General features: G+C 32.9%; 1 protein-coding gene across 14 annotated transcripts in view; it reads right to left on the minus strand.

The window, feature by feature from the left end:
* The window catches only part of KIF21A (kinesin family member 21A), a 132,938-nt gene that overhangs the window by 42,776 nt on the left and 77,657 nt on the right, over positions 1–12,505 (minus strand). For 8 of the 14 annotated variants that reach the window (XM_088798828.1, XM_019736411.3, XM_019736478.3 and 5 more), the window contains exons 11-12: positions 7,724–7,927; positions 2,235–2,273 (exon numbers count right to left, since the gene is read on the minus strand). In XM_088798828.1, coding sequence (XP_088654954.1) covers positions 2,235–2,273; positions 7,724–7,927 — 243 coding nt within the window. The remainder of the gene's footprint in view (positions 1–2,234; positions 2,274–7,723; positions 7,928–12,505) is intronic. The other 6 variants (XM_019736440.3, XM_088798833.1, XM_019736430.3 and 3 more) reach the window with 1 other exon arrangement.

Genomic DNA, 12,505 nt, shown 5'->3' on the forward strand with positions numbered 1-12,505 from the left:
TACCATATACTCAGACAGTGCTGTACTTGAGATTTAGGACTAAGGTTAAGGATTAGGAAAGGAGAATGTGTTAGGAATGATATCGCCCATCAGCATTCCCCGTCCCCTCCCCTATGCAGTCTCCCTTTCTCACCTGCAAATGGTGCAGCATATAACTTTTGTTACTGTCACTTCCTTCATTACTTCAAGTTCCAACCCAACCTCCTCCCTTTTATTCAGGTTTATAGCCATATGATTACTGTATTCCAAACACTGGGCCCAACACACCCACCTACTCCCTCCAGTATCTAGTTTAATAAATGTTACTTTTGACAATATAAAGTTAACTCATATATTATAAGCTGTTTATGCCAATTCTGATGCAGAAAAATCAGCAGTTGTAACTTTCCATTATTAATTTACCTTTATAAATTACTTAAGACTTAAGCTTTTAAAATACAAGATGATACTTGATCATTGTACCTCAAACATTCAAGCTTTCCGCAATAAAATGAGACATGTTGATATCTAAAATAAGTATCTAAGGGGGCAGCAGTGAATGATATTTAACTTTGCACTTTACATCGGATCAGAATCTTGGAGCTGGAACACTAGTGATCACGTGGTTTAACCCCTTTAACAGTTGACAACCAATGTCCACATTTTTGTTGACAACCAATGAAGGAACTGTGGCCTGGGGCAGTTCATCCACTCAAGGGGACTAAACCAGGTGTCATGACTCCCAGACCAGTATTCTAGGGTCATGCAGTTCAATCCACAGACAGGGAAGACCAGCACTGTCCAGGAGCCTTTTATTAATAGCTGTGCAGAGTCTCCGGCTCCACCTCAGTCCTACTGAATCAGAACCTTCCTTTGATCAAACTCGCCAGGTGACTTGTATGCATATTCATGTGCCAAAAGCCCTGTCCTACACCACCAAACTGTTCTGCTTTTGCTGTCCTTTAAGGATGATACAGAAGTTGGAAAAAATCTACATACATTTAAAGGACCTGACTATTTTAAGGTGAGAAAATGCTTCTACACACTACTTTAACCATGTATCTTATTTTTGACCTTTCAAAAATAGAAAAAATTTCACATTTTTAAGTTCTTAATTTCATTTCAATGATAACAGGTCTTAAATATATACTAATTAGGTAAGTTCTAGTGTTGACTTATTGACAATTAGAACTACATTCTAATTATAGAATACCTTAAATAAGTTATAGAATTATAGAAACTCTAGAATACTATATGATATGTAGGATATATACTTGTGGAATGTAAATTATGAAATAATTTCAAGAAATTATAATTTTTAAGCTTTCATATTTAAAGTAAGATTTTTTTAGCTAATCGTTGCATAGTAAATATTTTCAAAAAGCTTATTTTAAGTAAGAGATGACATTTCTAAAGTGGTGCTTCCAAAATACTTAAATATTATTAAAACCAGCCTATTTTCTTAATCATTTTCATTATATAAATTGGAGATTTATTTAGAAAAATCTATGAAGAGAAGTTCTGATAAGAAGTGAAATACTACTTGATCCTGGTTTAAATAACCCTAACTCTGAATGAGTAAAATGCAAATGTTTATTATGTAGAGAAATATGCTTCTAGATTTTGCTTAAATTTCAAATGAAAAAAAAGATATCTTGTTTTTGATGCTCACTTCAAATACACTTTGAAAGCAATAATGTTTTCTAAATTAAACCTTAAGAATTCTTTGTAAATCTTATCTGTAGTAGGGCCACAGTTTCCTTTTGCTTTGTTGCCATTTTAATGTTGTTTTCCAACAGAAATTATACCAAATAAGGAAGAGAGGAGAAAGAGCCCACCTGTGACTCAGCATGGACTACAACAAAATGTCAATTCCCGCCCAACTAGTAATTCCCAATCTGTTCACAAGTTTTTGAAAAATACATTCTGAAAGTATTCTGTCAAATGATGGTTTTTTGGGGTCATTTTTAGCATAAAAATGGTAAGTCACCTTCATAACTCTGATAGTTTATTCTGAAATCACATGAAATTGCCTGAATTTTAATTCATGTAACTAGTGAGGATTTTATTCTTAAAAAGATTTTTCAAAAATATATTTGGTGTTTTTGTTAATTTTACAAAATCATCATTACTTGTAGGAGTACCAAGCTAATCTAGTCTGAAACAACCCATATAATTCTATAACACATTTCCTTTTGAATGGCAACTAAGTATTTAAATGACATTTTAATAAAAAACCTGGGAAATATTCCAACCTTCTTTCTTCTCGATTGCTTTCCTCAAGTTTCTGTAGCCTTCAAAATCACGAGGCACAGTATTGGATGGCCAAGCCAATGAAGGACAAACCAGACAGTAAAAAGCGAGAGTGATAAGAAGGTAAAAATGATACATGAGCTTGAAGACTTTAAAATAAATTTTAAAAGATATCATCAAAGGACAATACACAGTAAAAAGGCAATACATTTTGTATGAATAAAAAGTAAGTAGAAAAACAAGCAGCATTATATCTAAGAAGAATATATATAGACTATCAGTTGAAATTATTTAGCAATAAGATATAAAGTCTCAATTTATATAAGTAGTAAGAGTGTTTGGATGCCATTGCATTTTAAAATCTGAAATGGATCCATTTTCTCAGCTTCCCCCAAAGGCCTACTTTCAATGATCTCCTCTGCCTTTTAAACCTTTACAGAAGATGTTTTTATGGCATCATTAAAAGAACTTCAAAAAGTAATGCCTTTATACCATAATATGAAAATACCATTAATACTACATGCTAGGATACTACTTCTAAACTTGTTTTCTATTCTAATATACTACATGTGAACATCACTAAATCTAAAAAAGAAAATACTCTATTTCAAAATTATACATGAAATGGTATTACAGTCATATGAATATGGTTGTTACGATATCAGTGAAAAACTAATTTTATTAATTGAAAATTAAAATCTCATAATAGCACTGTACTAATTATTAAAAACTAGCTACCAAAAGGACATCTAAGGCAAAGGTGGCAATAAAATGGGAAATGTAGTACTTTCCATTAGTAAGATTATTTTTCCATCAGCTAAGTATTTAAAAACTATAAATATGTACTTAAAGGCTTTGAAATATTACTTAAACAATATTGAATGGGCAGAACTGGGCATCTTTACTCAATGGAATGTACTGATACCAATATTTGTCATGTAGACAAAAAGATAGATGTGCTAGGCTCCGAATAAGGATATAGCAATCTTGATACAGCCCACTCCTGCCCAGAATTCCAAAAATAATTTTCAGAATCATCAGTATTTCAAAATGAGATTGAGGCTTAGGTATGAATTATTTTATCAAGCCAGTTTTCATTTTTATTTTATAACGTGTGCTCACATGTGATTTTTATTTGTTGGCTTGTGATTGTATTTCACAATTAACTTTACTTGTACCACTATTACAAGAAGAGACTAGCAATCTTTCTGAGAAAAAAAGTCTACAGAATGATATTCACCAGGGATCAAAATTCCAGTATAATGGCTAGGAGAAGGAAAGTAAAGCCATTGCCTAATAAATCTGTGTGTTTCTAGATTTCAACCTGACACCACTAAAAACAAATATAATGCAGTCTGATGAATGAGTGAAGTTTTTTATAGTGCAAGTCATTTAAAGCTAGATATCCAAAAATATGGGAATTAATGTGTGAATGGTATATTTTCTTTATCCATATACATAAAAAAATACAAAGATACATTATTTCTAATCTAGGCTTATACTGACGATAATGAGCTGCCATGGCTCAGAAGATACGGTTCATTGGCAAAGAGTCCAAATTTTCTGTTTTCAGTAAGAATAATTTTTGTTTACCTTACACAAGAGATATATTAAAATGTATAGATGATAAAAGCTAATAAGCAGATAAACTTTAGATGTCTTCTCTATGACCTTAAAAAACATTACAATCAATAGTTCAAAATGACAATGGAGGGGCAGATAAATAAACTAATAGCCTGATACTTCTCCATAATTTAAAAGAGTTCACTTTTTATTTCATTTAGTTCCATCACAGTGCTTCCTCTGGGGGGCGTAGTGGGGGGCGGGGCGGAGGGGCAGGCTCATATCTTACTAACCATTTTAACATTTATGTAACTAAAATATAGGCAATACAGTCTACACAACTATTATCCCTTATTTTCTTATTCTTCCTTATTTTCTTATTATCTACACCTATGGATTAATTTACAGATCAACAGAAAGGTAGAAGACCCAACCTTAAAACCCCACATGTTAGCTATTGGTTGTAGCTTTGGTAAAGACTTTGATTCAGAAGAGGGTGAACCTTTCATGTAAAACAGGACTCATGACATCCTTCTTGAACACAAATACCACTCTGACATAAAAAATGACCCAGTTGCTGCTCCTCCTACCAACACTTACAATGTCAGAGGCCCCATAGCCACTAAAACAAAAAAACTAACACAAAAAGTAAAAGACATGGAGCTTCTTAAAGACTTTGTGGAGTCAGTAGGGAGGAAAGAAAGCAGCAATGAGAACCAGGGCAGCTTAGGAAAGGTGAACTAACAGGTCAAACACCAGACAGGTTTTGGAAACTCTCAGCCAGAAGGGGGCAAAAAACCCCACAAAATATTGATTTTTTTTCTAATTTATTCATGAGGTTGCTGATCAAAATTTTAGTATTTGGATTAATGCTTCCTCTTTCAAAATTACAAACATCCCTAGAAGAGAAGCTTATTGATTATAAGTCATTTCCACTGGCATGAATTCCTTTAGCCAGATGGCTTTGTGCCCAAGTTTGAATTTAAAGAGATGAGAGAAGAAGTTGATGATTTTGAAATTGGAAGTATTAGGTTGGCGCAAAAATAATTGCGGTTTAAAAGGTAAACATAATTGCAAAAACCTCAATTACTTTTGCACCAACCAAATACTTTAGAGTAGGGTACTGAATGAATAAGGAGGAATGGATCAAAGCAGCATAGGGACACAGAAAGTTAGAAGACGGGAATAAGAAAGAATGACAGGCAGAAATTCACTTTTTTTTTCCCCCCGAAGGTTGGCTACACCGATGAATAAGCAAGTTTATTTCCCCTTTTTTGCCTTTTCCTACTCACTTCTGAATTGCTTTTACCAAAGTATAAAATGGGTAAAAATCATTTTATGTGAGTTGGGAAACCTGAATACTATGTATTCATAACACTTTCTTAGCGAGAAATTATTTCCATTTCCAAACAATTTTTGATTGAACTTACTGTCTATGTAAGGTTGAGACAGAACCCAAATTTTGCAATGCCCTCTCTGATAAGTAAATAAATATGAGGCATGTAACACAACTCAACTAAAATCAATACATCCAAACAGACACTATAGCCTTCAAAAAATTCCTGTGGGAGATGAATCACTAGCTTTAGTAAAGCTCCTGTCATTCTAAACACTTCTGGAACTCTTTGTCTGTTCTTTATTTCAACATGTAACAAGCCCTTTCGCTAAAATGAGAGCTTACCTACGTTTTTTAAATAGGAATTTACCTTATATACAGCTAAAAGTTATTGGGATCTACAGTGAAAAGTTGTTGATGATGAACAAAGTGCTTTATCACGCTGAGTAAAATAGTATTGGTTTTCATTTTTTAATCCACAACAAAGTTTGAATAGTGTGGTAAGAAAAATTCTACTAAATTTTACAAATTTATATATGTAGTGATATAAATTCATAAATGGGTTCTAAAGGCTTTTACAGTTATACAGTTTATGTCACACAACAAAATTTTTCTAGGTTCACACTACATTACATACTTTTTAATTTTACAAAGGCACATTATAGTATATGTGTGAAAAATGCTTTATAAAGCATTTTTAAAGCACCAAATAGGAGTTATTGATTTTTAGAAAGTATTAATTTATTTTTCTCATTTTAAACTATCTTTCATTTTTTTCATAGATGATTATGATAACATCTCTCATTTTACTTTCCCTGGCTTGTTTTTTCCTGAGAAATTTTTAAAATTTCGTATTACTTTTTGTTAGGAAATAACTTAGTTTTTTCACTGGGACTTTTTATGTTTAAATCCAGCTGTTCAGTAAGACTCTTAGCATTAAATCTGCTATTATTCTTATTTTAATAATTACTACATCTACCATAATCACTGAAGTCATAATTTTTCACTTTGAACTACTACTGTCTTAATTTTTTTTCACCTTAAAATGGTTACAATTTCTATGAAAAAGCAACAGAAACAAATCTTAATCATAAAATGTGTTTTTTTTTAATACTAGTTATCAGTGAAAATGTTTATAACCCTGCACTGTCACAAAAATAACCTGCATCAGAGGTATTAATTTGGGGTACCTATGATCACTATAAGAATGTCAAAAACAGTCTAGGTCTCTATTGGGATCCCTATCTTTCTTCATTATTCATGTCCAACAGCTCATTAAGTTATCTCTAAATTTAATGCAAAAGGAAAGAGCAGAACTAGCTCATAATCTTGAGAAATGTACCCTATAATAACTATCATAGTTATTAGTCATGAATACAAACCATTTATACCTTTAAAGATAAGTCATAACATTTGACATTTTGACCAACTAAAGAATTATATTTTACAAGTAAATGATAAGTCATATGCAAAAGTCTCATTTTCATTCAAGCAGTATGTTAGGTCTCACTAGTTGCAATAATTCTATGATCATTATTTCAGTGTTAATTGCCCTAACCAGAGATGTGTGACTCCTTGCTTTAATTATTTTTATCATATCTTTTTAACTCAAGGACACAGAGCAGAATTAATATGAAGAATTTTATTTCCAGTAACTTCAACCAACTGAGTTTTCTAGGAAGAAATGCCTGGTTGCCTAAATAAATTTCTAAATAAATTGAGGAAAGCATTATGTAGACTAAATATCAATAATTCTATAATACAAAGTGCACCCCCTCTAATAACCCATTCGACAAATAAGATAGCTTTGCCTCCTTTTGAATATCTAGCCAAAAATGCTTAAAATTAATTTGACTGGCATGTTCAAAATATATTCTTAGTGATTTGACTGCACCATAGAATCAATATGTAAATGTAAAGAATTTGAGTGTTCAACCACTCACACATTACAAGTGGTCAAAGTTTTATTTTCCTCCTCTTCTTTGCACTCTGTTGATTTTAGAAGGAGATATTATTAGGATGCAAGGAATGAAAGCCTAGAACAGTGGAGAAAAACTAACTCCTTGTTAGAAGATTCAGAAAGCATGAAATAATAAATAACTTTCACGTAATCAAATTAGAAGCCCTGCAGAAAATACTTAAGAGACCAAATGATATTAAATGACAGTCTGATGGATTAGTTTAGCCTTTAGTTAAACTAATCTAAACAGGAATTAGACTATATCCATGTGACTATTTAATAGCATTAGAAAATGGGAAAAAAATGAAAACATTGAATTGTAATGGTACAGCAAGCTTTGCAGAAAAGAAAGATGAATGCAATGCAAAAGCAGCTATTTGAAGAAATAATAAAATAGTTTCTAATAGTAAATTTACCTAAATAAAATACATTATCATACTATTATAATTAGACATAATTTTACATACAAGTAGAGATAAGCTATTAAAAGCATAATTGTAATTGTCAGCTAATTTAAATGACATTTCACTTAATATACTTGACACTATGTATACTCATTAAAATCACAAATGAAAATATACTAAAAAGTAAGAAGAATAGGGATTCATATAGCAGTGATTTTATAACACTACCTTTTTTTCTTCTTCTTTTCTTTCCGTTTCAGCTTCTCTAAATCTTTCTTAGCTAGATCTATAATTTCAATGGTCTCTTTGTCTGAGGACAGTATAGTAGGAGAGAAAGATGATGACCCACTGAAATACGGTGATCTTGCAGTGGCTCTTGTCAAATTTTTTCGAAGGTTCTCATTCACAGCTTCACTTTCTAATAATTTTGCCCTAGTGAATAAAAATATAAATAGGAAACATTTTTTTTTTGTATTGGCAAAAAATACATAACATAAAATTTACCACCTTAACCATTCCTAAGTGTATATAGTTCGGCAGCATACAGTACATTGAAACTGTTGTTACAATCATTGTCTTCATCTATTTACAGAACTTTTTCATCGTCTCCAACTGAAATTCTGTGCACATTGAACACTAACTCCTCATTCCCCTCTCCTCCCAGCCGCTAGCAGCCACCATTCTACTTTCTGTCTCTGCAAAGTTGAGTACTCCAGGAATAAACAGGTTTTTTTAAATTATTTGTTTCGCATGCTAAAAAGTTTTCCAAAATGCATTTCAACAGATAGGGATTTTTGTGTGTGTTTTTTTTTTTTTTAATATGTGTTCGACAGACAGAGGTTTTTTATTTTTTTATTTATTTTACTACATGTGTTCACAAATATTTATGTTTAGGATATTTTTTTAATTCCCTGATTAAATAATTATAAATTTGAGGTCACTTTCTTAGTGCTCAAAAGTGCCAATAGTAATTAGATTACTTGCATTCTGGCCATTAGGCACTAGCTATCCTTGCTTTGTAAAGCCATCATTTAAACTTAAAATGTACGATCAGCATGGTTCCCTTCCTGTCAGTTCCTCATTCATCATGCTATAATAGCATTTCCAAATCTTTGCAAGGAATAGTCAAACTTGCCCCTAAATGGCTTAGAGACATCTGGCTCCTGAATATGGCGTGGGAAAAGATGGTATCTCCATGGAAACCTGAGTTTCATAATTGAAAACATTCTTTTGTTTGCCCAAGCGGTCCTAATAATGACAGGAGAATAATGTGTGCACTGTCAGTAATATGCAAAAACACAGAATGATAAGATCCTAAAAGAGCCTGGAGTCTTGAAACTAAAAGGGATTCAAAAAGAACTCTAGGCCCGTCCCTTTACTTCTATTTGATTTAAACCACCAAGAAGAACACAATTATCTCCTTCTGTATAATAGATTTCCAAGGTCAATTTGGCACAAGGGTGATTGAGACAGGGCTTTAAAAAGAAATACTACCTACTATGCCCACTTCAAAACTATATTACTAAGGAAGCACTTTTGCCATATGTTCAAATATTTCAAAGGAAGATGCTAGATGATTTACAACTACTAAATTCTAGATGGCATAGTCAGCTCTGTTTTTTCATTGTCTACCAAAATTATTCATGGCACTGTTGAAATCAGCTGGAGCCATGCATATAAATGAGTGAATATATGTTTCAAGCTAGTGTTCTCCACATTCTTGAATGAAATTGTTTTATTATATATCTGGTGTCATATGTATGCAGAATAACAGTTATAATAGTTTTAAATGGTTAAATAGTTGTGTCAGACTTCTAGACTAAATGATTTCAAAATTATTTTAAGAAAATAATGAATATATGCTGTCACTTTTTTTAATCAAGAGCACAACCTAAGTATAAAAACTTAGCTTAACTATAAAGTCAAATTCTACTTTTTATATTTTCAGTATCTATCACAAAGCCTGGGTACTTAACAATGAATGTTAAAAATAAATGAAAATATAATAAATTAACTATCAACAATGATCTATCTTTTAATTGGCTCTTTTAGACAATAATCAGACAACCTGTGTTTTTTTATTACTTGATTTAAAAAGTCTGCATTTGGTAGGGGTACATTCAATGCTTCTTTAATCCTGGTGCTGATAAAGGCTAAAGCCTTTAGAGCTCACATGTACAAACCCTATGCCACATTAGCAGAATCTGATTTTGGATGTGTTGTAGAGATAACATCTCTCTCTTTCTCCTTCTCTCCCTTTCTTTTCCCACTCACCCACCCACGCATTTGTTGCTGCCTGCATTTCATTTAATAAAAGACCAAGCAGTGAGCAAGAAAGGAAGAGATTTCCTTGGGAAGGAACAGACTAAGGGCTTGCATCTCGTTCTGTCTCTCACTGGATCTTGGATCCTTAGTTCCTAAAAACCTGTACCGTTTTTCTATAAAATGGAGATGAAAAATATATACTTACCTAGGATTGTTATGAGGATTAATGATACAATGAATTTAAAGCTCACCTGACTGATAATGTACTTAACAAATAAAAACTGTTCTTACCAAAAAGTTGCTAATAATATAATTATCTAACACATGGAGCCATGCAAAAATCATGTTAGAAAAATAGCTAATACCGTGTTTCCCTGAAAATAAGACCATCAGCTCTAATGTGTCGTTTGGAACAAAAATTAATATAAGACTCGGTCTTATTTTGCTATAACATAAGACCGGGTCTATAATATAATATAATATAATACCAGGTCTTGTATTAATTTTTGCTCCAAAAGATGCATTAGAGCTGATGGTCCAGCTAGGTCTTATTTTGGGGGAAACACAGTACAATTAAAAAATGCTCATAATATTTTATTCCATTTCAAAGAATAGATAGGAAAGCACTATATTTGCCCTGAGGTCAATTTCACTAAAATATGCTTGAAAAAATATTGACGAGATAAACCAATATGTCAACATCCGTTCTAGGAATGGTGGAGATATAAATGATTTTAATTTTTTTATACTTTCCAGTATTTTCAAAATTTTCTACAAAAAATGTAACCCCCCCCAAGATTAGAATCAATTAGTGACAGTTATTATTTCACAAAAAATAATACAACATGTAAATTTATTAAAAGATAACTAGTATTTTTTTTACAATTAGAATGATAAGACAACATATAAACATTCCCAAGTGGAAATACATTGACAAAAATTTGCATTAAGTTCAAGAAGCTGTGAATAAATGCCTTCCTAAGACCAAGTTTTGATAGAAATATGGATTGGACTAGGACATAGTAGATAAAAACAGAATGTGAGAACTTGGACCTAAGTAATAATATGTTAGATCTTTACAATACTTTTCAATTTAAGGACTTTGACATCGTATGCTTTTATTTGAGCCCCATAATAACTCTTTGAGACTAGCAGGTATTTACTTATTCTTACAGATGAATCTTAAACTTGGAGACATTAGGTAACTTGCCCAAGGTCACATACTTATTAATAAATAGAAGCTTAAATTTCAATCCAAGTAATCAAATTTAAATTCAAAGCTCATTTATGCTTCTACCATATGGAAATTATTTTACATTGTAAATTACAGTGCTAGGGTTCCAGAAGACCATGCCACAGGAGTGGTACGCCCCTAATTAAAGACCCATTAAAGAAAAGTTGGGAAAGTGCAACAACCTATTAATCTATACCAAGAAAGATTTGATCCGTGATTCAGTTCAGGGCCTGAGTCATCTCTGTTCTCTAAACAGCCTAAGGAATGGTCTTAACTGCAGAACTTGAAGAAGGAAATTAATAGATGCTACTGTTAGTCACTAGGAGGAATAGAAATGATTCACTCAGTTTTCTTGGAAATAATAACACTCGTGAAGCCATTTTGTCCAGTGGTGAAATCAAGCTTAAATAAGGCCTTAGAATAACCGGGTGGAAGAGAAGAAACAGAGCACGATAACCAGAGCATGGAATCAGCCTTAACAATTGACCAGTGCCAAGGAAATAAAAGAGAAGTGGGCTAGGAGAAGGAAGAAAATCTTCAGGAACTAAAAGACAGATATCAGTTGCCTCTCAAGGAATGGTAAAGATGGGTTCCACAGAGTAAGGAAAGGCAGTTTGAGGCAGTAGGCAAGAAAGAGCACCGCCAACACACGATAGAAATGCAAGTCCAGGTTGGCTGCTGACCAGAACCAGGGTCCAATGCCCCAAAGATCTCTGCCAAAAAGGTAAAGCTTGAAGATATATATATATATATATATATATATATATATATATATATATATATATATATATATATTCTGTGTGTGTGTGTGTGTGTGTGTGTGTAAAATAAAAGTAACAGTTATTAGAGTAACTTTATCTATTGTCAGATCAGATGTCTTCTCATTTGTTTTTGCTTTTTGAAACACTTAAGGGATCTAGTATGCCTTGTGGAGGCAGAAACAGTGGAAACATCAGTCGTCTCTGTTTGAGAATCTCTAGGATAGCCAGAGGAAGAGAGAGGAAAAGAGAACAAAAATACAAGATGGAGAAGTGTTGGGTAGCTGTGAAAGATGATCTCCCGCTTGATTATTTTCAGCAAATGGGAAGCAGACATGAAATCTGAGCTACTCAGACGCTCCCCATAGAGCTGACTGTAGTTTTACTTCAAGAGAAAGTAGCTGAGCCCTCAGGGAAAACCATGGAACCTAAAAATATTGTAGAAATTATTAGTGTTCCTGATGTGCTTTCTGAACGCTATTCCCCTAGTCTGGGCTCAGGGTCCTCTCTACATGCCCACACCAGGCGATGGCATGCCTTTTACTAATTTCTGTCGTTTCATTTACTACACGTGCCTATTTATGTAAGTCGCCCCACCTAGACTGTGAACTCCTTGCTGACGTCATACTTGCTCAGTCCAGGGCATGGTGCTTGGCATATAGTGATCATGTGTAGTGTGTGCCTGAAAGGTGAGTGATGAATGAGCTTCTGTATGTACCAGAGAGGCAGACAATGTGATAGGGATGCAATGAT

The sequence above is a fragment of the Rhinolophus sinicus genome, chromosome 1, assembly GCF_057876585.1.
Source record: "Rhinolophus sinicus isolate RSI-liver-muscle chromosome 1, RSI-T2T, whole genome shotgun sequence".
Lineage (NCBI taxonomy): Eukaryota > Metazoa > Chordata > Mammalia > Chiroptera > Rhinolophidae > Rhinolophus > Rhinolophus sinicus.